This window comes from Eleutherodactylus coqui, chromosome 1 (assembly GCF_035609145.1).
Source record: "Eleutherodactylus coqui strain aEleCoq1 chromosome 1, aEleCoq1.hap1, whole genome shotgun sequence".
Lineage (NCBI taxonomy): Eukaryota > Metazoa > Chordata > Amphibia > Anura > Eleutherodactylidae > Eleutherodactylus > Eleutherodactylus coqui.
Window position 1 is genome coordinate 180,634,075 of NC_089837.1, and position 27,685 is coordinate 180,661,759.

The following is a 27,685-nucleotide window of genomic DNA, read 5'->3' on the forward strand; positions in this document are numbered from 1 at the left end:
ACCAAACGCCCCGCAGCCGCCGACCGGACCCCTGGATTGAACGCGGCCGACCACGGCACACAGTCACCCACCGCCAGGCAGCAGGTAACCGGCGCTAGACCCCTGACAACAGACGAAGGCCCCCCTGGCCCAGCGGCAGTCCCCCCGGGCCCAGCGGCAGCCCCCCCCGGCCCAGCGGCAGCCCCCCCCGGCTGGGCGGCTTCTCGGGACAGCTGGGCGGCTCTGCACCTTCCTCTAAGAGAGGATGGTACAGAATGGCTGCTCCAGCGCGCTCCCGAGAAGTGACAGCTCGTCTGCGCATGCGCAGAAGAGCTGTAGCGGCTAGCAGGCTGAAGCGGCTCGTGCTGAGAGCAGACGACCGGACTGCGCAAGCGCGTCTAAAAAAGCAAGCTGCCAGCGAATTTAGACGGAACCATGGAGACTAGGACGCTAGCAACGGAGCAGGTAAGTGAATAACTTCTGTATGGCTCATATTTAATGCACGATGTATATTACAAAGTGCATTAATATGGCCATACAGAAGTGTATAACCCCACTTGATTTCGCAAGACAACCCCTTTAATTTCACACCTTCAGGAGAAATAATCTACTTTGATCAATTTTAGTCCCATTTACAGCTTGCATACTATGAAACACACAAATAAGCCTTATACACTACTCTTCAAGACAATGTTTTATTAGCCACATATAAAATATAGCAAACCTCAGTTCATTATATAAATTAAAGTGTAAGCAGTTTGAAAGAAAACAAAATGGCATCTGCAAAAAATAAACGAAAAGGAAAAAACATCAAAAACTAACAAATCACAAGAAATGTTTTACTATTAACACAAATTAATGCATATAATTACAACTCTGAAGAGCAGTTACGAGGTGCAATGGCAAAGTTTCTATTGGCATTTGTTTCTTTTAGTTCACAGTTGAGAATCTTTCAGTGTTAGATATATTTTGAGCTTTAGATGCAGTGTTTTTGTTTATAGTTTAAGTACCTGAACCAAGTAACACTGAGGTTGTTTCAGCCTGTCATTTATTTTACATGCCAATTACTCTTCAATCAAAAACTAAAAATACATATGTATTTAAATTTTATATTTTCACCTTACAGTAAAAAATCTTTTGCACATATCATGAAAATACTGCATATTATGAATATATATGTGAAAGGTCTTCATCATCACTTAGATCCGAATCATCATCTTCCACTTCTCCTTCAATAACAGATTTCTTTCCTTTGCAGCAGGAGACAATTAATCCAATAACGAAAACCTGCAATTAACAGGGACAAGTCTAGTTTAAGCAGAGCTGAGTTTGCCTGGTTGCTCAGGTGTGGAATGTTTTTTTTTTTTTTTTTTTTTTTTTTAACATGGTGCAAATGGGTTAAAAGAATAAAAGTATGCTTTCTCCCAGCATTCAGCCGATAGATCAGAAAAATAGCTTGTGACTGCTGTGACCTCTGATTGGCTGTGGGAGTCAAGTGGCAGCTGTTCATAAACAAAGCCTTGGAGGACTGTGGGAGCTGCACTGCTGGATTGCCGGTGGTACAATTGGATGTTCCACCAGCGATCCAGCAATGCAGCTAGTGTTTTTGTTTTACTTAACAATTACAGCAACTTTTTTATTTTATACTTAGGTTTAAAAAAAAACTAAAAACACAACATTCCGTATTCGGACAACCCCCTAAATGCATTGTGAAAATCCCATGTGTTCGTAATGTTTGTATGCTGTGAGCTTTTACCACGGTGTATAGATTAAAGTTTCCAAAAAAACATTCATCCCGGGAGGACGTGGATTTGTTCCTTAACAGTCACTTTGGGATTCCAGGAAGGAGTAAGTTAGAATACACTTCTGTTCTTGACCCTATTTGAGCGCACATGCTTTGTTCTAACATTCAATGCTATGGTAAACCTCTGTTAACAGATTTTGATGTCCTGATAAGTCCTCTCAGACAGACATCTCTGTTACACTAACAAATTCAGTCTATGTATGTATTTTTTATATACTTTTTTTTATAGTGAAAGCATACATTTAGGTAAATGCATCTTAAGTTGTCCGTACCCATGATAGTATACTATAATGAAAGCCATTGGCTCAAACTCGAGCATACACATGGCAATTTTTCAATAGAGCAATAAATGTCTGCAAAATAACCCTGGTGTGAAGATCATTGCCAGTCTCAAAAGACATCTTGGATTGCCTGCTGAAGTTAGATATCAGAATATCTTGTTGAAAACGAGGTGCACTATGAAATGGCTATGGCCATCTATTTTCTAAGCATTTTGGATCAAAATTAAAGGGAACCTGTCATCTTAAACATGCTGTCCAAACCACCAGTAGCATGTTCTAGAGCTGGAGGAGCTGTGCAGATTGATACATAGTTTTATGGGAAAAGATTCAACACAACTAACATTTTATTCAACTAGATATTTAATTATTCTGAGTTTGGAGGCCCAGGTGTCTGTATGAAAACAGAAATAGCCGTCAATCACTGATAAGACCGCCCATTGGACCCCTAACCTCAGAAGCAAAGATTCAAATGAATAAAATACAAATTATGCTGCATCTTTACCCAGAAAACTATATATAATCTGCTCATCTGTTCATGCTGTGTGACACGTTGTGTGCAGAATAAGCTGCATTTACAATCTTACAGGTTCTTTTTAAATATTTCACAGCGGTTTTTTTTTTCTGGATTCTTACAGTTGTCACAGTAATATCTATGAAGGAATTTTACTAACTAAATGAAGATGGTAATAATTATGCCTTTTTTGCAAGGTCAGCTGAAAACAATATACTTCTTTGACATACAAGTGAGCATTCATTGTATATTGCAAATCAGTAGACTTCAACGAAAACAAAAAGGTGGGCACATAAAGAATTGGTACTTACGCCTATGAACACCCAGTTGCCAAAGTAATAAATGGTGCTGAAAAACCAAAACTTGTGCAGAAACAAGTATGTTCGAGTAACTGTACACTGATCTGAAAAAGGCAAATAAAAAAAAGCTCTTTTAGACATGAAGTATAAATTATCAGCTCCTAAATTACAAGTTACTATAGCAACATCACTGAGACCTATAGGATATACAATAAGATGACCTGTTCATAAAAATAAAAGGATACAAAACATTTTACTGCAAATCAAATTTTTCTCCTTGCATGGATACCATAAACTTACTACATAGAAGTATATATTATATACAGAAAACTCAATAAAAAACATCCTCAGATGAAAAAGTACTTAAATAGCCATATATAGTAAAGCCTCGCTAATCCATCTCTCATTGGTGTAGAAATCCAGTTAATCTGGCATGCGACAAAAAAAAGTCCTCTGCTATATAAAAGAAAAAAGCTATCCATTATTACCCGAAGATAATCTGTTGCTGGTCATAAAATTATTAAAAGAATACTATGGAGTCTTTTATTAAGGCTCAGGGGTAAAGCAGAGCCGTATATGTGGCAGCTGAAGCCTAGACTACATTAAAGGAGTTCTTTTTATTGGTTTTATGTAAATAAACCTTAAAGTAACCCGGTGCACTTGGAACATGGTGTATAACCTGGAGACAGCACGTTGTAGAGCAGATCGATATATAGTTTTATTAGACAGATTCAGCTTAACGTATATTTTAATCCCTGTTCTTTCTATGCTTCTGAGTCCAGAGGGTGGTCTGTTTCATTTACTAGATCCCTACTGGCTTGGCTTGTTTTTCAATAAAAAGAGATTGTTTAAGAAAAAAAACCTGACAGCTATTGCTGTATGACTGCACATACAGAAATAGCCGTCAGTCACTAAGTAGAACTCCTTAGCAAGAGCACAAATTTATATGTAATAATTTATAAATATATATTATATATCCCATAAAGCAATACTTCGATCTGCTCAATTTCTCCTTCTCTGCGTCCCCTACATATAGGATTGCATGTCTATCATGATCAATTACCTTTAATTATTGTAAGAATAAAATCTTGTGCATGTAAGGCCGCCTGCACATGGGTGGCTTTGCATTGCGGAATCTGGAGCAGGGGTCTGCCTCCACATTCCGCAGTAAATATCGCCCATAGCATGCTATGGCAACAGTCTTTCTCCTCTACACGAGTGAAAATAAATTGCAATTTTCCGCTCGCAGAGAGAAAAAAAAAATGCAGCATGCTCTATTTCTGTGTGGATTCCGCATGGATGGCTTCCATTAACCCCTTCCTGCTGCAAGGCGTAAGTTTACGTCCTGGCAGCCTGGCACTTCCCGCAACAGGGCGTAAACTAACGTCCTGGAGATAGCGCGGGATCACATAAGATCCCACGCTATCCCGCAGCGGGAGCCGGCTGTCAGTCACAGCCAGCGTCCCGCTGCAACAGCGGGGGGGCATCAGAGATGCGCCCCCCGCTGTTAACCCCTTCCCTGCCGCGATCTAAGTAGATCGCGGCAGGAAAAGAGTTCACAGAGGGATCGCGCTCCCTCTGTGTCTCCGGCCGGAACTCGCGATGTCATCGCGAGAGCCCGGCCTGTCACCATGGCAACAGGACACCAGACACTGGCGTCCTGTATTGCCTATGCCTGAGATCGCTGTATAAGCGATAAGGCATGGCAGAGCAGTAGCTCTGCCATGCCCTATGACAGCGATCATCAGGGCAGTGGTTAAAGTCCCTCAGAGGGACACAAACAGTGTAAAAAAAACAAAGATTAAAAAAATGAATTAAAAAAAGTAAAAAAAAAAAGAGTAAAAACATTTTTTTATGCTTTTTCTCAGATTAGCATAAAAAAAAGGTAAAAAAAAATAAAACCCCACACATTTGGTATTGTCGCGTCCGTAACGACACGTACAATAAGTTGCACATGCTTTTGACAGTGCACGGAAAAAAACGCAAAAAAAAAACGCTAAAAAACTAAGGCAAAATCCTAATTTTTAGCATTTTGCCTCACTAAAAACGCAATAAGAGTGATCAAAAAAGCCATATGTACCCCAAAATGGTACCAGTAAAAACTACAGCTCGTGTCGCAAAAAATAAGCCCTCATAGCGTGCCGTACATCAAAAAATAAAAAAGTTACAGGACTTCGAATGCAGCAATTTAGAATAGAAAAAAGATTTCCAAAAAAAAAAGGGGTTTTATTGCAGAAAAGTGGGAAAACCTAAAAAAAAATGTAAGAATTTTGGTATCGTTGTAACCGTACCGGTCCGCAGAAAAAATGGAATGTCTCATTTATGCTGCATGATTAACGCTGTAAAAAAAAAATAAAAAAATCTATGGCAGAATTGATGTGTTTTCTCTCCCTGCTATCATAAAAAAAAATAAAAAAAGTTTTACAATATAGTCTATGTACCCAAAAGGGGCACCAATAAAAACTACAGTTCGCCACGCAAAAAACAAGCCCTTATACGGCCGCGTCGACGGAAAAATAAAACAGTTATGACTTTTGATAAACGGAGAAGAAAATCCGCCAAAAATTGTTGCGTCCTTAAGCCCAAAATAGGCCATGTCATGAAGGGGTTAAAGTCAATGGAAGCCTTTCGACCCGCGAAAAAAGCCGGGATTTTAAAAAGACAAAAAACTATACTGTGCAAGTCAGACGGCTAGCTGTGCGGGCCATCCGCTGTACAGCCGGCGAAGAAAAGCAGGTATGCATGGATGCTGGCTAGGCACAGGGTCAGATTCAGCTGCGGGCTCCCGAATGCGGAATCCGACTTGGTCGTGTGCAGCTGGCCTAAGACAGTTTGTGTTCAAATTCTTCACCATTTTCAAAATATTTGTTTTTCGACAGCAAATGAGAACACTTTGTTTAAAACAAAGGAAGCAAACCAGCTTAGTCCTGCTTGTGGCCATGTATTTAACTAGCCCTACTCTCAGTTGAGAAGTCTATACAATCTTCTGTGCCCTAAATACATCAGCACTATAGATGAGCGAGTATACCCCCGCTCGAGACTGCAGGTTCGTGTGCCGACGCGGGGGAGCGGTGAGTAGTGGCTGTCAGCAGGAGGGAGTGGGGGGAAGAGAGGGAGATCTCCGTTCCGCTCTCCCCCGCAGCTCTGTGCCCGCTGCCGGCACCCGAACCTGCAGTCTCGAGCGGGGGAGATACTCGCTAAAGGCAATGCTCGCTCGAGCAATTGCCTTTAACGAGTATACTCGCTCATCTCTAATCAGCACGCATCTCTGTGGCAGATTGCTACAATGTTTCAGAGGTCTCTAAATGTAAAGAGAGTTCTCTTTGCAAAAAACAATTCTCTTGACAATGGTGAGGCAGCTGATTTCAATTGCTACAGCACTGCCCCTCACCTTGGAATACAAGGAGCTGTCAGTGCACCCCGGCATGGGCTTCTTGGCTGCTTGTAGTGAGCACCGAACCGCTAGTCAGGTGATTTGGAAGAGAAATCATCTGACCAGCAGCTTGGCGCTCACTATAGGCTACCCAAGTGCCTGTGCGAAAGTGTGCTGACCGTGCCATGTATTCTGAGGTGAAGTGCTGTAGCTACTGAAATCAACTGCGGATACATAATTGATTCCTGTTCAAAATTTGCACCCACGGTGCAGATTGTGCCGTGAATTTTTTAAGGGAAAATCCAGCATAATTTACCGCAATGCACATTCCGCAGTGTTTTCACTGTGTGTGAACGCACAATTAAAGGGCCAGGTAACGTGCAGACGTCATGGTGTTTGTACCCAAGTCAGCACTTATGTCTGGGTCTTTCCACACTTTTTTTTTGATTCCTAAATGTAATATAGACCAACAAATGCAATTTACTCAGCCCAACGATATTCGTAAGAACGTTCCCTTGACTGATCATTAGGCTGTGTTAATGTGCCAATGATCACCGACAAATAAGCAAGAGTTGATTTTTGATGCCACATGAAAGATGCAATCACCCAACTAATTAAACTTTATTTAGTAAGGCCTAGACAATCACTTTACGGTTTAACCTTTTTTTTAGATTAAATATTGTAAATCCGAATCCGCAGCAAACCATACTGTAAAAAGAAGAGTTACATAGGATTTAATATTCAGCTAAATGAGGATTGTGCGAGCTCGGAATATTTGATACAATTATTTTTTATGTATTTACATATCACATGACAACACAATGCATTGTTTCACCACCAAGTGTATTCAGGCCCTAAGTCAAATGGTGTGAAGCTGTGAAATGGTTTAGGAATAAAATATATACAGAATAAAAAAGAAACAGGAAAACCATTTGAGTTAATTTGCCTTGAAAGAAAGAATGTTTGATACAATAATTGCTGGTTGCCTTTCTTAACACATGTATTAAATGTCTTTTTAATACGTGTTCTGCATCCATCTTCTAGAACACACTCTTGTCACACGCTGCCCCTGGTACTATCCATAAATTCTTGAGTCAGACTGACTGTGTTTAACAAACCTACAAAAGCAGCAATCATTTTTTTTCTCTCTTGCTTTCATTACTTTCTGAAACTTTTCAAATACTCCACATACCCGTAATTGCATTGTTTCCTTTTATTACATCATCATTTATTTTACAGATACATAAGGCACAAGGGAGAAGTGACAACAAAAATGCCCACATAGAGGGAAGCTTTCTGTGCTTCCGAAATGTGGTATAACGCACGAGCCCATTGCATTCAACTGGTAACACAGCTGCATTTAACTCCAGATGAAAAACTGCATTTTACAGCGGCTCTACACTAGCTGGAGTAGGATGGGACAAATTTATTGAGGGGTGAACATTTATAAAATTGGCACATCTTTCCGCAGTCCTTCCACCAGAATTGATGTTCACAGGTTTCTGCAGGTAAAACTGCTGTTGCCTTGCAAAAGACACATGAAAACAGTTACAATCTTAGGTATTCCACACCGATGTATGGTAAAACCGTATGCTAGTTCACTGTTCATCTACAATGCGGCTGTACCTTGGCCGCTATGTTCAACTGTACTTTAATAGATGTGGGCCCAGAGGAGCAACCCCTTTAAATAAAGCACAATTGTGTTTACTAACCACTTAAGTGATGAAGCCCGTTTGCACCTTAATGACCAATACAATTTTAAGCTTTTTTCCTCGTGGCATTCCTAGAGCCATGACTTTTTAATTTTTCCGTCAACATAGCCATAGGAGCACTTGTTTTTTGTGGGACATGTTGTATTTTTTAATGGCATCATTTTTGGTAACTTATAATGCATTGTATAACTTTTATTACATTTTTAGGGGGAATGGAGGGAAAAAAAGGAATTCTGCCATTAGTTTTTTTGCATTACCTTTTTACAGCATTTAGTGTACAAAATAAATAATGTGATAATGCTGTTCTCTGGGTCAGCACGATTCTGTGGGTACCAAGTTTATACAGTTTTTTGTACACAAAAACACATTTTTTAAAGATATGCTTTTGTGTTGCAGCATTCCAGGGGCCAAAGCATTTTTATTTTTCCACTGACTGAGCTGTATGGGTGCTTGTTTTTTGCAGGGTGAACTTCATTGAGTCTTCATTAGAGATGAGCGAACGTACTCGTCCGAGCTTGATACTCGTTCGAGTATTAGCGTGTTCGAGATGCTCGTTACTCGAGACGAGTACCACGCGATGTTCGAGTTACTTTCACTTTCATCTCTGAGACGTTAGCGCGCTTTTCTGGCCAATAGAAAGACAGGGAAGGCATTACAACTTCCCCCTGCGACGTTCAAGCCCTATACCACCCCCCTGCAGTGACTGGCTGGCAAGATCAGGTGTCACCCGAGTATATAAACCGGCCCCTCCTGCGGCTCGCCACAGATGCGTTCTGACAGAGATCAGGGAAAGTGCTGTCTTGCTGGAGTTGCTATAGGGAGAGTGTTAGGAGTATTTTAGGCTTCAAGAAGCCCAACAGTCCTTCTTAGGGCCACATCTAACCGTGTGCAGTACTGTGGAGGCTGCTTTTTGCAGTGTTGCACGTTTATTTTTTTTGTATATTGGCCGTGCAGAGCATTGCGCCCTGCAGTAATTATACATACTCCAGGGCCAGTAGTGGTGGTGAGGCAGGGACAGAAGACATATTTATTGAATATAGGCAGTGGGCCTTTCCAAAAACATTTGGGAAAAAAAAATCTATTTGGGCTGCCTGTGACTGTCCTCAGTGTACTGGGTCTGTGCTGGGGGTAGTTGTCCTAATTCATACGCAGCCAGCTATGTGTTACAGCAGGCTTGCGCAAAATTATTTCCTGGCTCTGTGTTGGCTGTTACATCACCGCTGTATTCCAGTCCACAGTGCAACAGTCTGCAGTTATTTTACATACTCCAGGGCCAGTAGTGGTGACGCATAGAGAGAAGACATATACAGTGTATATAGGCAGTGGGCCTTTCCAAAAACATTTGGGAAAAAAAATCTATTTGGGCTGCCTGTGACCGTCCTCAGTGTACTGGGTCTGTGCTGGGGGTAGTTGTCCTAATTCATAGGCAGCCAGCTAAGTGTTACAGCAGGCTTGCGCAAAATTATTTCCTGGCTCTGCTGTGCGTTCCGTAAGCGAAGTCAGCCTCGAACCACAGTCCAATAAGCGGCACATTTAAATTACAGCGTTCTGTTTCTGCACTATTGGTAATACACCATGCTGAGGGGCAGGGGTAGGCCTAGAGGACGTGGACGCGGGCGAGGACGCGGAGGCCCAAGTCAGGGTGTGGGCACAGGCCGAGCTCCTGATCCAGGTGTATCGCAGCCGACTGCTGCGGGATTAGGAGAGAGGCACGTTTCTGGCGTCCCCACATTCATCTCACAATTAATGGGTCCACGCGGTAGACCTTTATTAGAAAATGAGCAGTGTCAGCAGGTCCTGTCGTGGATGGCAGAAAGTGCATCCAGCAATCTATCGAACACCCAGAGTTCTGCGCCGTCCACTGCTGCAACTCTGAATCCTCTGGCTGCTGCTCCTCCTTCCTCCCAGCCTCCTAACTCCATTACAATGACACATTCTGAGGAGCAGGCAGACTCCCAGGAACTGTTTCTGGGCCCCTGCCCAGAATGGGCAGCAAGGGTTCCGAATCCTTTCCCACTGGAGGAGTTTGTCGTGACCGATGCCCAACCTTTTGAAAGTTCCCGGGGTCCGGGGGATGAGGCTGGGGACTTCCGGCAACTGTCTCAAGACCTTTCAGTGGGTGAGGAGGACGATGACGATGAGACACAGTTGTCTATCAGTGAGGTAGTAGTAAGGGCAGTAAGTCCGAGGGAGGAGCGCACAGAGGATTCGGAGGAAGAGCAGCAGGACGATGAGGTGACTAACCCCACCTGGTTTGCTACGCCTACTGAGGACAGGTCTTCAGAGGGGGAGGCAAGTGCCGCAGCAGAGCAGGTTGGAAGAGGCAGTGCGGTGGCCAGGGGTAGAGGCAGGGCCAGACCGAATAATCCACCAACTGTTTCCCAAAGCGCCCCCTCGCGCCATGCCACCCTGCAGAGGCCGAGGTGCTCAAAGGTCTGGCAGTTTTTCACTGAGAGTGCAGACGACCGACGAACAGTGGTGTGCAACCTGTGTCGCGCCAAGATCAGCCGGGGAGCCACCACCACCAGCATGCGCAGACATATGATGGCCAAGCACCCCACAAGGTGGGACGAAGGCCGTTCACCGCCTCCGGTTTGCACCACTGCCTCTACCCCTGTGCCCCAACCTGCCACTGAGATCCAACCCCCCTCTCAGGGCACAGGCACTACCGTCTCCTAGCCTGCACCCACACCCTGACCTCCGCTGTCCTCGGCCCCATCCACCAATGTCTGTCAGCGCACCGTCCAGCCGTCGCTAGCGCAAGTGTTGGAGCGCAAGCGCAAGTACGCCGCCACGCACCCGCACGCTCAAGCGTTAAATGTGCACATAGCCAAATTTATCAGCCTGGAGATGCTGCCGTATAGGGTTGTGGAAACGGAGGCTTTCAAAAGTATGATGGCGGCGGCGGCCCCGCGCTACTCAGTTCCCAGTCGCCACTACTTTTCCCGATGCGCCGTCCCAGCCCTGCACGACCACGTCTCCCGCAACATTGTACGCGCCCTCACCAACGCGGTTACTGCCAAGGTCCACTTAACAACGGACACGTGGACAAGCACAGGCGGGCAGGGCCACTATATCTCCCTGACGGCACATTGGGTGAATTTAGTGGAGGCTGGGACAGAGTCAGAGCCTGGGACCGCTCACGTCCTACCCACCCCCAGAATTGCAGGCCCCAGCTCGGTGCTGGTATCTGCGGCGGTGTATGCTTCCTCAACTAAACCACCCTCCTCCTCCTCCGCAACCTCTGTCTCGCAATCAAGATGTGTCAGCAGCAGCACGTCGGCAGCAGTCAGTGTCGCGCGGCGTGGCAGCACAGCGGTGGGCAAGCGTCAGCAGGCCGTGCTGAAACTACTCAGCTTAGGAGATAAGAGGCACACGGCCCACGAACTGCTGTAGGGTCCGACAGAGCAGACCGACCGCTGGCTTGTGCCGCTGAGCCTCCAACCGGGCATGGTCGTGTGTGACAACGGCCGTAACCTGGTGGCGGCTCTGCAGCACGGCAGCCTCACGCACGTGCCATGCCTGGCCCACGTCTTTAATTTGGTGGTTCAGCGCTTTCTGAAAAGCTACCCATGCTTGTCAGACCTGCTCGGAAAGGTGCGCCGGCTCTGCGCACATTTCCGCAAGTCCCACACGGACGCTGCCACCCTGCAACATTGGTTTCATCTGCCAGTGCACCGACTGCTGTGCGATGTGCCCACACGGTGGAACTCTATGCTCCACATGTTAGCCAGGCTCTATGAGCAGCGTAGAGCTATAGTGGAATACCAACTCCAACATGGGTGGCGCAGTGGGAGTCAGCCTCCTCAATTCTTTACAGAAGAGTGGGCCTGGTTGGCAGACATCTGCCAGGTCCTTGGAAACTTTGAGGATTCTACCCAGATGGTGAGCGGCGATGCTGCAATCATTAGCGTCACCATTCCTCTGCTATGCCTCTTGAGAAGTTCCCTGCAAAGCATAAAGGCAGACGCTTTGCGCTCGGAAACAGAGGCGGGGGAAGACAGTATGTCGCTGGATAGTCAGAGCACCCTCCTGTCTATATCTCAGCGCGTTGAGGAGGAGGAGGAGCATGAGGAGGAGGGGGAAGAGACAGCTTGGCCCACTGCTGAGGGTACCCATGCTGCTTGCCTGTCATCCTTTCAGCGTGTATGGCCTGAGGAGGAGGAGGATCCTGAAAGTGATCTTCCTAGTGAGGACAGCCATGTGTTGCGTACAGGTACCCTAGCACACATGGCTGACTTCATGTTAGGATGCCATTCTCGTGACCCTCGCGTTACACGCATTCTGGCCACTACGGATTACTGGGTGTACACACTGCTCGACCCACGGTATAAGGAGAACCTTTCCACTCTCATACCCGAAGAGGAAAGGGGTTCGAGAGTGATGCTATACCACAGGACCCTGGCGGACAAACTGATGGTAAAATTCCCATCCGACAGCGCTAGTGGCCGAAGGCGCAGTTCCGAGGGCCAGGTAGCAGGGGAGGCGCAGAGATCAGGCAGCATGTACAGCACAGGCAGAGTAACACTCTCTAAGGCCTTTGACAGCTTTCTGGCTCCCCAGCAAGACTGTGTAACCCGCTCCCCAGTCAAGGCTGAGTCGGCGGGAGCACTGTAAAAGGATGGTGAGGGAGTACGTAGCCGATCGCACGACCGTCCTCCGTGACGCCTCTGCCCCCTACAAGTACTGGGTGTCGAAGCTGGACACGTGGCCTGAACTCGCGCTGTATGCCCTGGAGGTGCTTGCTTGTCCTGCGGCTAGCGTCTTGTCAGAGAGGGTGTTTAGTGCGGCTGGGGGAATCATCACGGATAAGCGTACCCGCCTGTCAACCGACAGTGCCGACAGGCTTACACTCGTCAAGATGAACAAAGCCTGGATTTCTCCAGACTTCTCCTCTCCACCAGCGGACAGCAGCGATACCTAAACAATACGTAGGCTGCACCCGCGGATGGAAGCATTGTTCTCTATCACCATCAAAAACGTGGACCTTTTAGCTTCATCAATCTGTGTATAATATTCATCCTCCTCCTCCTGCTCCTCCTCCTGAAACCTGACGTAATCACGCCGAACGGGCAATTTTTCTTAGGCCCACAAGGCTCACTCATATAATTTTTGTAAACAATTTTTATACGTTTCAATGCTCATTAAAGCGTTGAAACTTTCACCTGAACCAATTTTTATTTTAACTGGGCTGCCTCCAGGCCAAGTTACAAATTAAGCCACATTAACCAAAGCGATTAATGGGTTTCACCTGCCCTCTTGGTTGGGCATGGGCAATTTTTCTGACGTACATTAGTACACCAATTTTTTGGGGCCCTCGCCTACAGTGTAATCCAATTAATTTTTTGCCCACATGCATTAAAGCTGACGTTACATCAGCTGTGTTGGGCACTGCAATGGGATATATTTATGTACCGCCGGTGGGTTCCAGGGAGCCACCCATGCTGTGGGTCCACAGGGAGTTGTAACTGCATGTGTCTACTTCTAAAGAACCCCAGTCTGACTGGGGCATGCAGTGTGGGCCGAAGCCCACCTGCATTTAATCGGACGTTACCTCAGCTGTGATGGACACTGCAATGGAATACATTTATGTACAGCCGGTGGGTTCCAGGGAGCCACCCATGCTGTGGGTGCACACGGAATTCCCATTGCGGAGTTGTACCTGCCTGTGTCTATGAATTAAAAATTCATTAAATTAAAAATGCCTGCGGTTCCTCCTCATGGCAGACGCACTTATAAATAGACATGAGGGTGGTGTGGCATGAGTGCAGCTGAAGGCTGCACAGGGACACTTTGGTGTGCGCTGTGGACACTGGGTCGTGCGGGGGGGGGGGGGGGGGGGTTGGGTAGCATGTAACCCAGGAGAAGTGGCAGCAGAGTGTCATGCAGGCAGTGATTGTGCTTTGTTGGAGGTAGTGTGGTGCTTAGCTAAGGTATGCATTGCTAATGAGGGTTTTTCAGAAGTAAAAGTTGTTGGGAGGGGGGGGGGCCCACTCTTGCCGCTATTGTGGCTTAATAGTGGGACCTGGGAACTTGAGATGCAGCCCAACATGTAGCCCCTCGCCTGCCCTATCCGTTGCTGTGTCGTTCCCATCACTTTCTTGAATTGCCCAGATTTTCACAAATGAAAACCTTAGCAAGCATCGGCGATATACAAAAATGGTCGGGTCGCCCATTGACTTCAATGGGGTTCGTTACTCGAAACGAACCCTCGAGCATCGCGATAATTTTGTCCCGAGTAACGAGCACCCGAGCATTTTGGTGCTCGCTCATCTCTAGTCTTCATTTATTAAATTTTTGGGAACATATAACATTTTGAATGCTTTTTATTCCATTTTTTTTTAGAGGAACGATAAACAAAAACTGTAGTTAAGACATGTTTTCTCTTTATTGTTAACGGCATTCACGGTGCCGCTAACTAATTCTGCAGGCCAATACAATTGTTTCATAGACCCCTAACATTTTTTTTTTTGTCAATGGTACTGTGTAAGGGATTTTTTTCAAGAGGAGTTCTTTTTTTTTTTAATGGTACCTTTTGATCACTTTCTATTCAGTTTTTTTATTGTGTCTTGTATGGCAAGATACGCAAAATTAGCTATTTTCACCATGCTTTTTCTACTTTTTTTTCATAACGTTCACATTCTGGGTTAAATAGTGTCTTTGTCTTCTCTGGGTCACTCCGAACGCAGTGATACCACTTGTGTATAATTTTTTTTTACATAGTAAAAGGGGAAGGTTGGGGTTTCGACATTTATTTTCTACTATTTTTTAAAAAAACACTTAACTTTTTCTTTTTGTCCCACTGGGGGACTTGAATATCACTATATTTTATTACTTATATTACACTATTTCACTTCAGTATATCAATGTATTACAACGCCTGTGAAGCTCAGCAGGAGGTGGAGATTTATAGGCCACCATAGCTAGCAGACCGGGATGCCACATTCAAGCCTCCGGATGCAATAGCGACCCATCGGTACCCTGAGATCACATCGCTGGGTCCAATGGGTGACATAGCTCCCACTCTCTGTCAGCGGTTTACATTACCGCATTACCACTGACCATGGCATGCAGAGTTAAACAGCAAGGATCAGAGGTTTCTCTGAACAGGTGCTAGGTCATCAGACAGCCGAGCACCTGCTCTCCCTAGCACGGGAGACCTATGCCAGGCTTCTGATGCAATCACCATTAAGGGACTTTATTCTGATGCGCCGGCTTTTAACGGACAGTGTCAAAACAAGTATGGGTGGTCGCTAAAGTTCCTCTCTTCTCCAACACATGGCTTGTACAATGATTGGGAGTGAAAAAAACTTAAAATTTAAACTTATGAATAATAGCCAACTTATGCTGATGTGGTGATCAGTGCACAGTGGTACACAACTATAGAATTTAAAAAGTTCTCTTACGTAGGTGTTCTTTCCATATACTGTATATTTGTCAATGTTCTACAGGATAAAAAGGTGTCATTCAGTAGTAGTTACTTGTTCATAGTTAAAGGTTACTATAGGCCCTAAAGTTTTTGCAGAATGCATGTGGACACCCTCCTAATTATTGTTTTTAGGTATTTTAGCCACATCCATTGCAACCAAATGCATACAAACTACAGGAAGTTAGTTTGGCATCTGTGGTATTTAAACTAATGGAAACTCACCTGAAAAAGAAGATATCATCACATTTCTTTCAATGGGGCGGCAGTAGCGCTGGCCCTATTGAAAGCATCATAGTCCTCTGCCACAGCTGTGGCAGGGGATTCTTTCGTCCCTGCTACAGTCCCCTCATCACTGAACACTGCGACAGTGTTCAGTGATGAGGGGACTTCCCCTAACGGAACTCTTCAGGAGTCACCTCATCCCCGCGTTGACTAAGGGGTTAACAGCGGGACATTTAAAAGGTGCTTTTAGCCAGAAGCACCTTTTAAATGTTCTGCTATAAGCAGCAGGGAAGCTATTGGCAGCGCAGCAGTTTCCATTAACTCCTGCAAAATGCACACTATGTCCTATCTTTTTTAAGGTGCACGCCGTTTTGCTCTTCAAATTCTGCGCATAGGAACGCTTCTATAGAAACCCATTGGTTCTTTTAAAAGCGTGCATTATGCGTGCGCAAAACACGCTCGTCTGAATGAGGACTAACTGTAAATAACTTAGTTTTCTGTCAACATAGCAATTTGAGGTATAGTATTTTGTGGAATGAGATGTATATTTTAACCCCTTAGTGACGGCCCCATAGTGTTTTTATGTCCTGCTGTTGCAGCACATGTATGGAGATTGCGCTGCTATCTCCCTCCATACAGCGCGGGCGTCAGCTTTTTATTACAGCTGACACCTGCGGGCATTAGCTGCAATTGGCCGTGCGGCCAATCGCGGCTATTAACTCTTTAAATGCCACTGTCAATTCTGACTGAGGCATTTAAATTCCCCTAACATCACGCCCCCCCCCTTCCCCTGGTGAGATCGAGGGAGCCTTCTGAAAGGCTCCAGGGCTGCCTTAGCAGACTGCCTATCAAGCCATCCCCGTGGGGTGGCTTGATTGACTGCCTGTCAAAAAGCAGTATGACGTAATACTAGAGCATTACGTCATATTGCAGGAGCGATCAAAGCATTGCTGGTTGTGGTCCTCTAGGAGGACTAAAAGAAAGTGCAAAAATAAGAACAAAAAAGTTTTACGAATTAAAAAGAAAAAAGAAATAAAAGTTAAAAAAAAACTTTTGCCATATTTGCAATAAAAAACAAAACAAAATAATACACCAAAAGTACTTGTTTGGTATCGCTGCGTCCATAAAAGGCCGATCTATCAAAGTAATGCATTATTTACGCCACACGGTGAACGTGGTCCAAAAAAAAAATTAAATAACGCCAAAAATGCACTTTTTTGGTCACCCTATCTTTGAGAAAAAATGTAATAAAAAGCCACCAAAAAGTTAATTGTACGCAACAATGGTACCAACAGAAACAGGACGTACCGAACAAAATGAGCCCTCACTCAACTATGTCGACAGAAAAATAAAAAAGTTAGTGTGCAGAAAATGGACACAGAAAATAAGTTTTAAAAATGTAATGACTTGAAAAAAAATACAAGTACAGCAAAAAAAAAATATTGTAGTAATCATACTGACCCATAGAATAAAGTTATCAGGTCATTTTTATTGCAGTTTGTGCACCATAGTAACAGGACACACCAAACGATGGCGGAATGTCGTTTTTTATTCCATGTCGCTCCACTTAGAATTGTTTAAAAGTTTTTCAGTACATTATATGGTACAATAAATAGTACCATTGAAAAATACAACTTGTCCCGCAAAAAACAAGCTCTCATACAGCGACATCGATGGATAAATAAAGGAGCTATGATTTTTTAAAAGGGAGGAAAAAACAAAAATGGAAGAAAAAGCAAAAAAGCTCCGTCACTAAGGGGTTAATAATTAGAGATGAGCGAGCATACTCGTCCGAGCTTGATGCTCGTTTAAGTATTAGGGTACTCGAGATGCTCGTTACTCGAGACGAGCACCACGCGGTGCTCGTTACTCGAGACGAGCACCACGCGGTGCTCGACTCCATTACATTTCCTTCCCTGAGAAATTTGCATGCTTTTCTGGCCAATAGAAGCACAGGGAAGGCATTACAACTTCCTCCTGTGACGTTCCAGCCCTATCCCACCCCCCCTGCAGTGAGTGGCTGGGGAGATCAGATGACACCCGAGTATTTAAATCTGCCCCGCCCGCGGCTCACCACAGATGCATGCTGACAGAGATCAGGGAAAGTGCTGTCTTGCTGTAGCTGCTATAGGGAGAGCGTTAGGAGTTATTTTAGTCTTCAAGAACCCCAACGATCCTTCTTAGGGCCACATCTGACCGTGTGCAGTACTGTTGAGGCTGCTTTTAGCAGTGTTGCACATTTTTATTTTTTTTTTGTATATTGGGCGTGCAGACCATAGCGTCCTCAGTCTGCAGTCATTTTACTCAGTATAGGGGCAGTACTGGTGAGGCAGGGTCAGTGGTACAGGGAAAGAGGTATACTGGCTATGTAGGCAGTGGGCTTTTTCAAAAACATACTATATTTAGGCTGCCTGTGACCGTCTTCAGTTGACTGCGTGTCTGCTGGGGGTAGTAGTTGCTAATTAATACCCAGCTAAGTGTTACAGCAGGCTTGCGCATAATTGTTTCCTGGCTCTGCTGTGCCCGTTACATGACCGCCGTCATCTCGCCACAGGGAAACAGTACACATTATATCCGCTGCATGCGGTGTCTCTGGTTTTTCACCTCACCATTTTAAAAAATTGAGGCAAAATACTTAAGGCCTAGCACTGGGCTTTGTCCACTTCACTGGTTCTGTGCTGTGAATTGCAGCAGCTCAGTCATACGCACCTAGGTCTCACTACAGGCTTGCGCATAATTGTTTCCGGGCTCTGCTGTGCGTTCCGTAAGCGAAGTCTGCCTCCAACCACAGGCCAATAAGCGGCACATTTAATTACAGCGTTCTGTTTCTGCTCTACTCGTAATACACCATGCTGAGGGGTAGGCCTAGAGGACGTGGGCGAGGACGCGGAGGCCCAAGTCAGGGTGTGGGCACAGGCCGAGCTCCTGGTCCAGGTGTATCGCAGCCGACTGCTGCGGGATTAGGAGAGAGGCAAGTTTCTGGGGTCCCCAGATTCATCTCACAATTAATGATTCCACGCGGTAGACCTTTTATTAGAAAATGAGTGGTGTGAGCAGGTCCTGTCGTGGATGGCAGAAAGTGCATCCAGCAATCTATCGACCACCCAGTCTTCTACGCCGTCCACAGCTGCACCTCTGAATTCTCTGGCTGCTGCTCCTCCGTCCTCCCAGCCTCCTCACTCCATGAAAATGACACATTCTGAGGAGCAGGCAGACTCCCAGGAACTGTTCTCTAGCCCCTGCCCAGATTGGGCAGCAATGGTTCCTCTCCCACCGGAGGAGTTTGTCGTGACCGATGCTCAACCTTTGGAAAGTTCCCGGGGTCCGGGGGATGAGGCGCGCACAGAGGATTCGGAGGCAGAGCCGCTGGACGATGAGGTGACTGACCCCACCTGGTTTGCTAAGCCTACTGAGGACAGGTCTTCAGAGGGGGAGGCAAGTCCAGCAGCAGGACAGGTTGGAAGCGGCTGTGGGGTGGCCAGGGGTAGAGGCAGGGCCAGACCGAATAATCCACCAACTGTTTCCCAAAGCAACCCCTCGTGCCAAGCCACCGTGCAGAAGCCAAGGTGCTCTAAGGTGTGGCAGTTTTTAGCCGAGAGTGCAGACGACCGACAAACTGTGGTGTGCAAGCTTTGTCGCACCAAGATCAGCCGGGGAGCCACCACCACCAGCATGCGCAGGCATATGATGGCCAATATGATTGAAGAGAAGCAGCATCCACGGATATTTATCTCAACACTTTAATTCATCCAGCATAAAACAACGTTTCAACCATGCTATGGTCTTTGTCAAGTTATTGGCTCTTATCACTCTCCGGTCCGAGTGGATCCAGGACTGGTAAAGAAGCGCGCAGTTTCTTGCCCAGTGGTCTCCTCCCTCTCCATATAGAGGTTTGGCGTGTGCTGTCGTCTTTTTTCTGCTAGTGGCATATGATGGCCAAGCACCCCACAAGGTGGGACGAAGGCCGTTCACCGCCTCCGGTTTGCACCACTGCCTCTCCCCCTGTGCCCCAACCTGCCACTGAGATCCAACCCCCCTCTCAGGACACAGGCACGACCGTCTCCTAGCCTGCACCCACACGCTCACCTCCGCTGTCCTCGGCCCCATCCAGCAATGTCTCTCAGCGCAGCGTCCAGACGTCGCTAGCGCAACTGTTTGAGCGCAAGCACGCCGCCACGCACCCGCACGCTCATGCGTTAAACGTGCACATAGCCAAAATTGATCAGCCTGGAGATGCTGCCGTATAGGCTTGTGGAAACAGAGGCTTTCAAAAACATGATGGCGGCGGCCCCGTGCTACTCGGTTCCCAGTCGCCACTACTTTTCCCGATGTGCCGTCCCAGCCCTGCACGACCACGTCTCCCGCAACATTGTTCGCGCCCTCACCAACGCGGTTACTGCCAAGGTCCACTTAACAACGGACACGTGGACAAGCACAGGCGGGCAGGGCCACTATATCTCCCTGACGGCACATTGGGTGAATTTAGTGGAGGCTGGGACCGAGTCAGAGCCTGGGACCGCTCACGTCCTACCCACCCCCAGAATTGCGGGCCCCAGCTCGGTGCTGGTATCTGCGGCAGTGTATGCTTCCTCCACTAAACCACTCTCCTCCTCCTACGCAACCTCTGTCTCGCAATCAAGATGTGTCAGCAGCAGCACGTCGCCAGCAGTTGGCGTCGCGCGGTGTGGCAGCACAGCGGTGGGCAAGCGTCAGCAGGCCGTGCTGAAACTACTCAGCTTAGGAGAGAAGAGGCACACGGCCCACGAACTGCTGCAGGGTCTGACAGAGCAGACCGACCGCTGGCTTTCGCCGCTGAGCCTCCAACCGGGCATGGTCGTGTGTGACAACGGCCGTAACCTGGTGGCGGCTCTGCAGCCTCACGCACGTGCCATGCCTGGCCCACGTCTTTAATTTGGTGGTTCAGTGGTTTCTGAAAAGCTACCCACGCTTGTCAGACCTGCTCGGAAAGGTGCGCCGGGTCAGCGCACATTTCCGCAAGTCTCACACGGACGCTGCCACCCTGCGGACCCTGCAACATCGGTTTCATCTGCCAGTGCACCAACTGCTGTGCGACGTGCCCACGCGGTGGAACTCTACGCTCCACATGTTGGCCAGGCTCTATAAGCAGCGTAGAGCTATAGTGGAATACGAACTCCAACATGGGCGGCGTAGTGGGAGTCAGCCTCCTCAATTCTTTACAGAAGAGTGGGCTAGGTTGGCAGACATCTGCCAGGTCCTTGGAAACTTTGAGGAGTCTACCCACATGGTGAGCGGCGATGCTGCAATCATTAGCGTCACCATTCCTCTGCTATGCCTCTTGAGAAGTTCCCTGCAAAGCATAAAGGCAGACGCTTTGCGCTCGGAAACGGAGGCGGGGGAAGACAGTATGTCGTTGGATAGTCAGAGCACCCTCATGTCTATATCTCAGCGCGTTGAGGAGGAGGAGGAGGGGGAGGAGCATGAGGAGGAGGGGGAAGAGACAGCTTGGCCCACTGCTGAGGGTACCCATGCTGCTTGCCCGTCATCCTTTCAGCGTGTATGGCCTGAGGAGGAGGAGGATCCTGAAAGTGATCTTCCTAGTGAGGACAGCCATGTGTTGAGTACAGGTACCCTGGCACACATGGCGGACTTCATGTTAGGATGCCTTTCTCGTGACCCTCGCGTTACACGCATTCTGGCCACTACGGATTACTGGGTGTACACACTGCTCGACCCACGGTATAAAGGAGAACCCTTTCCACTCTCATACCTGAAGAGGAAAGGGGTTCGAGAGTGATGCTATACCACAGGACCATGGCGGACAAACTGATGGTAAAATTCCCATCCGACAGCGCTAGTGGCAGAAGGCGCAGTTCCGAGGGCCAGGTAGCAGGGGAGGCGCGGAGATCAGGCAGCATGTACAGCGCAGGCAGGGGAACACTCTCCAAGGCCTTTGCCAGCTTTATGGCTCCCCAGTCAAGGCTGAGTCGGTGGGAGCACTGTAAAAGGATGGTGAGGGAGTACGTAGCCGATCGCACGACCATCCTCCGTGACGCCTCTGCTCCCTACAACTACTGGGTGTCGAAGCTGGACACGTGGCCTGAACTCGCGCTGTAGGCCCTGGAGGTGCTTGCTTGCCCTGCGGCTAGCGTCTTGTCAGAGAGGGTGTTTAGTGCGGCTGGGGGAATCATCACGGATAAGCGTAGCCGCCTGTCAACTGACAGTGCCGACAGGCTTACACTCATCAAGATGAACAAAGCCTGGATTTCCCCAGACTTCTCTTCTCCACCAGCGGACAGCAGCGGTACCTAAACAATACGTAGGCTGCACCCGCGGATGGAAGCATCGTTCTCTATCACCATAAAAAAAGGGGACCCTTTAGCTTCATCAATCTGTGTATTATATTCATCCTCCTCCTCCTGCTCCTCCTCCTGAAATCTCACGTAATCACACCGAACGGGCAATTTTTCTTAGGCCCACAAGGCTCAGTCATATGACTTTTGCAAACAATGTTTATACGTTTCAATGCTCATTAAAGCATTGAAACTTGCACCTGAACCAATTTTTATTTTAACTGAGCTGCCTTCAGGCCTAGTTACAAATTAAGCCACAGTAACCAAAGCGATTAATGGGTTTCACCTGCCCTCTTGGTTGGGCATGGGCAATTTTTCTGAGGTACATTAGTACTGTTGGTACACCAATTTTTTTGGGCCCTCGCCTACAGTGTAATCCTAGTAATTTTTATGGGCTTCGCCTGCACTCATGCTACAGCAAGGTGTGTGGGGTTGGCCTACACTTATGCTACATAAATGTAACTGGGGCCTTGTCTATACTGCAACTACTGAAATGTGAAAGAGACTGTTATCTCCCTAAACTGCTGCAACGGGAGTGTTACTGTGGCCTGTCTAGACTGCTACTACTACTGAAATGGAACCAAGACTGTGCTCCCCCTATACTGCTGCTAGAGATATGTTACTGGGGCCTGTCCCTAATGCTACCGCTGAAATGTTACTAATTCTGGGCTCTGACTATACCGCTGCTAATGCTATATCACTGTGGTATGGAAACGGAGGCTTCCCAAAGATATGATGGTGGCGAGGCCATTTCCCACCAACACGGTTACTGTTAAGGTACATATTACCAGTCTGACTGGGGCATGCACTGTGGGCCAAAGCCCACCTGTATTATATGTGACATTAGCTCTGCTGAGCAGGGCACTGCAATGGGATACATTTATGTACCGCCGATGGGTTCCAGGGAGCCACCCATGCTGTGGGACCACAGGGACTTCACATTAGTGATTTGTACCTGCCAGTGTCTATGTATTAATAACCCTGGTCAGACTGTGGCATGCAGTGTGGGCCGAAGCCCACCTGCATTTAATGTGACGTTACCTCAGCTGTGCTGGGCAATGCAATGGGAATTATTTATGTACCACCGGTGGCTTCCTGGGACCCACCTATGCTGTCGGTCCACACGGAGTTGTAAATGCATGTGTCTACTTATGAAGAACCCCAGTCTGACTGGGGCATGCAGTGTGGGCCGAAGCCCACCTGCATTTAATGTGACATTACCTCAGCTGTGCTGGGCACTGCAATGGGATTTGTTTATGTACCGCCGGTGGGTTCCAGGGAGCCACCCATGTTGTGGGTGCACACGGAATTCCCATTGCGAAGTTGTACCTGCCTGTGACTATTTATAAAAATATGAGGCCAGCGTGTGGCATGAGGGCAGCTGAAGGCTGCGCAGGGACACTTTGGTGTGCGCTGTGGACACTGGGTCGTGCGGGGGGGTTGGGCAGCATGTAACCCAGGAGAAGTAGCAGCGGAGTGTCATGCAGGCAGTGATTGTGCTTTGTTGGAGGTAGTGTGGTGCTTAGCTAAGGTATGCCTGGCTAATGAGGGTTTTTCAGAAGTAAAAATTGTTGGAGGGAGGGGGGCCCACTCTTGCCGCTATTGTGGCTTAATAGTGGGACCTGGAAACTTGAGATGCAGCCCAACATGTAGCCCCTCGCCTGCCCTATCCGTTTGTGTCGTTCCCATACCTTTCTTGAATTTCCCAGATTTTCACAAATGAAAACCTTAGCGAGCATCGGCGATATACAAAAATGCTCGAGTCGCCCATTGACTTCAATGGGGTTCGTTACTCAAAACGAACCCTCGAGCATCGCGGAAAGTTCGACTCGAGCAACGAGCACCCGAGCATTTTGGTGCTCGCTCTTGTCTATTAATAATGCTTTGAAGTTCATATAACTTTTTTAAATCACAGTACTTTGGGGATTTCCTTTTACAGCATTTACCATGCAGTATAAATAATACGTTAATGGGTTTTGATTCCGATAATACAAAATGTATACAAACTTCACATACTGTTTTTTTTTATTTTCTTAACAAGCAGCTAATTTGTTTTTGTGGCGCTGGTGGCAAGTATACATTAGCTATGGATATACAGCAACTATTATGCATTATCTCTAGGGCTATATATACAGAAATTACGGTCCAAAGTAAAAGAAATGGAATCATTTACCCAAGGAACACACAACAAATCTCTCTATCAACATTAGCAGGCAGTTTATTTTTTCACAGTACGCTAGCTGTATAAACTTCCAGGATTGCTTTACATTTGATAATTGTGGCTTAACAAGAGTTAAGCCTATGCTTGTTTGCAAAGTATAAATGAAAACAGATCCAATGGGGATAGCAGTCTTGTCACCATCTGCAACCCTGCAGCTGCTCACCTGAATTACTGACAGATCAGGAAAATACAGATGGCGCACTACTGAAACATGATTGCACAAATTACCTCAGATTTTCAAATGTTTGACCTTAGAAAAGGATGAAACTTGTTAAATTGTCTTTTTGAAAACACTTTTTCCTTAAAGATTTGAAACGTCTTATTTTAGGTACGCTGCTCAATTAAACTTTTAGTAATCAATGGGGAAAAAAAACCTACTAAAACCCTAAAAGGTTCAGAGTTACATCTTTTACAGCTGTTTCTAAGCCTGAATACATGAGGGTTTATAGCACAGAGGATAGTGCATCGATGACAGCTCTAGTCTTGAGAATGGGGGATGAGATGGCCCTTTTCTACATTCACAATTTCTTTTATCTAGCATAGAACTACTATGTAGAAATTACAGGTTCTAATCAAGCAGTATGTAGTGTCTCCTTTGGTGAGAACACAACAGATGAAAACGGATGACCTGTTGAGTGATAAGAGCTGCTGGGTATAAGACGACTCAGATCAGCTCTCAAAGATACAAATGTAATTATATCAGGGCAGTCTCTCTCTAACTTCGGATATTGTGCCAGTTATAGAGAAAAGCTGTAGAATACAGTCGTGGCCAAAAGTAAATAATTTATTTAATACAATAAGAAAATAACTTTACCCCAGCACTCTGCATTCCAATGGAGTCACCTTCCTTCAGACTGTCTGAAATATCTGGAAGAATGGTTATTTGGAGAGGAAAAGGTGAGTGCTACCATGACATCTGTGTCATGCCAAGAGTAAAGCATTCTGAGAGGAGTCAAATGTGGGGTTGCTTTTCACCCAAGAACACTGCCATGAATAAAGAATGCTATCTAAACATCCTCCAAGAGTAACTTCTCCCAAAGATCCAGGAGCAATTTGGTGGTAATCAATGCTTTTTCTAGCATGATGGAGTACCACATCACAAGGCAAAAAGTGATAACCAAGTGGCTTGGTGAACAAGACACGGAAATTTTGGGTCATGGCCAAGAAACTCTTCAGATTCCAATACCATTGAAAACCTGCGGTCAAACCCCAAAACGCAGGTGGACCATCAAAAACACAGAAATTGTGTTAAAATCCAAGCACCGATTAGGCAAAGATGGGTTGCTAACAGTCCAGATTTGGCCCTGAAGTGGATATCCAGCATGCCATGGCAAATTGAAGAAGTCTTGGGGGGAGGGGGGGGGGGGGGGGGGAAGCAGGTCAGCACTGTAAATATTGAGTCTTACTACTGCTTCTCCTTCCTGGTGTCACTACCACGGCTCTCCCTGCTCCAATTCTAATAGCCTGTCTCTTTAGGTACATTCCACCCCAACACTACCACAAATGTACCCTCCAGCATGACTGATGAAGGGGTTCAGCCCAAACCTTATCTATTGCTGGTTATAGTTCACTAAATAATAAGAGAAGTCGGATATCTTATCCAATTGTCCAATGACTTTTCAGTGGAGAGTTGTGCTAATAGATCAGTTCTTTGTGTCCGTATGGCTAGTCTGCCCACCATTTCATGGGTCCACCTGGTTGTCGGCACCTCTATCACTGGCTTTCAATAATTTCCTCTACGCTATTTGGCCCTGGGCTTATGCCTGGGACCCGAGCTTTTGCTCCACTGTCTTTCTTACATCTTCATCCATCTTAAATATGCTTAGTCATTGAAGACCACATTTTTATGGGGAAAAAAAATTCTGTCAGCCTTCTCTTTGTAAATGGTTGTCTCTTGATTCTTATTCTGGTGGCGTTGAAAGAAACTCTCCAAAGTTAGCCAACATACATATTGTATGAAGCTACTGAAAGGTTTATTAGAAAACAAGGGCCAGTTTGAGCCAATGCACAAAACCTTGACCCAAATAGTAATCATTCCATAATCTGCACATTAGAATGTTCATGAACGTCTGAAATAGGGATCTTTAAGTTTAAAATTTTGTCTAAGAGAATCTGCATCACATTACAGTTTAATTAGTCTGCATTAAAAGCTCCAGTTTTGCTATTCAATATTTAAAATGTTTACTACAAGAAGCGAACATCACACAAAAGAGAAGGATCAAAATTAATTGTATTGCATCACAATCTTGGCAAGATGTAAAGCCATATTTAACTTTTCTTTTAAAATTACGCAGCTTGAATAGATTACTAAATGATAAAGTGTCTACTGCGTTCCTACCACTGTGCCCTTGCTGATATTTCTTGGCACATGTTATTATTTTCCAATATAAAAGGGCATTCTTGACTAATAAAGCATTTCCTTTGACCTTGTCTTGCAGGGCTTCCAGGACACTACAGAAGTGATGACCCAAGGAGTGTGTCACTGGGGTTTATCATAAATTTCTTGCTGGTTTAACGTCTTGGCCAGTTGGATTTCTGCCCAGTAAAGTATTTGATGAAGCAATTGTTCATAGAAAGAACAGATGGGCACACAGTCTCAGTGAGAAAACTGCAGGAAAGTCTCTCTAATTACAGCACTGTGTGGCTTATTTATAGGGTCCACTGTAGACAAGCATGCATCATACACAACAGATAGCATATTGTCTAAGTGGTGGATTGATAGATCTTCTCATCTTACATATTTTAGTTAATATTACTAAGCGGTTTAAAACAAAGTCTGAACAGGGAATCTATATTGCTGTAGGTTGACTTTTTCACAGAAGTATATAAAAATACTGAGCCTTGAAATGTTCCAGTACATACTGGCTGATTATGTCATTTTACTGCACACATTGAGGAATTATCATAGTTACAATCTGAAGACCTGAAATGCAGATACTAAGGTTTAAAAGGGAAAATAACATATCGTAAATCGAATGATTCTTCACACACTTCTACAAAACTGGTATTGAAAAAAAAGGTACCGCTGTTGGCTAACTTCATGTATGTCATATGTGCATGGGGTCTGTAAGGAGTGGGCTCGGGTGCAGAGCGTGCTTCATAAAAAAGGGGTGTCAGCTGTCCTCATCAGCTCACACCTGGCCACAGCGATTAGGATGGAGTATACCTGCGATCCCGACCATTAACCATCTAAATGCCACTGTCAGAACTGGTGTGATCACGGGCCCTAGTATATTTGCAATGGTAGTCTTCCGAATGTCTTCAGAGCTGCTATGGATTTTTGCCTGTGGCAGCATTTAATAAAATGCCTGCAAAAATACAATACACTGCAACACTTCAGTATTATAGTGTATTACATAAGCTAACAAATTATCGCAAGTTCAAGTCCCTTATGTGGACTTAAAGAAAAAAAAAAAAAAACTTAAATTACAAAAACAAAGTTAAAAAAAAACAACTTTCAATTTTTAACATACAAACGAAACGAAAGCAGTTTAAAACTGGCATAGCAATACCAAAGTCGAA

General features: G+C 45.9%; 1 protein-coding gene across 1 annotated transcript in view; it reads right to left on the minus strand.

Moving 5' to 3' along the window:
- Window positions 1-655: 655 nt before the first annotated feature.
- Window positions 656-27,685, minus strand: part of LMBRD1 (LMBR1 domain containing 1) — a 187,565-nt gene continuing 160,535 nt past the window's right edge. Inside the window, exons 15-16 of the mRNA XM_066604231.1 lie at window positions 2,887-2,978; window positions 656-1,266 (exon numbers count right to left, since the gene is read on the minus strand). Of these exons, the coding sequence (XP_066460328.1) occupies window positions 1,144-1,266; window positions 2,887-2,978 (215 nt within the window). The 3' untranslated portion in view covers window positions 656-1,143. The remainder of the gene's footprint in view (window positions 1,267-2,886; window positions 2,979-27,685) is intronic.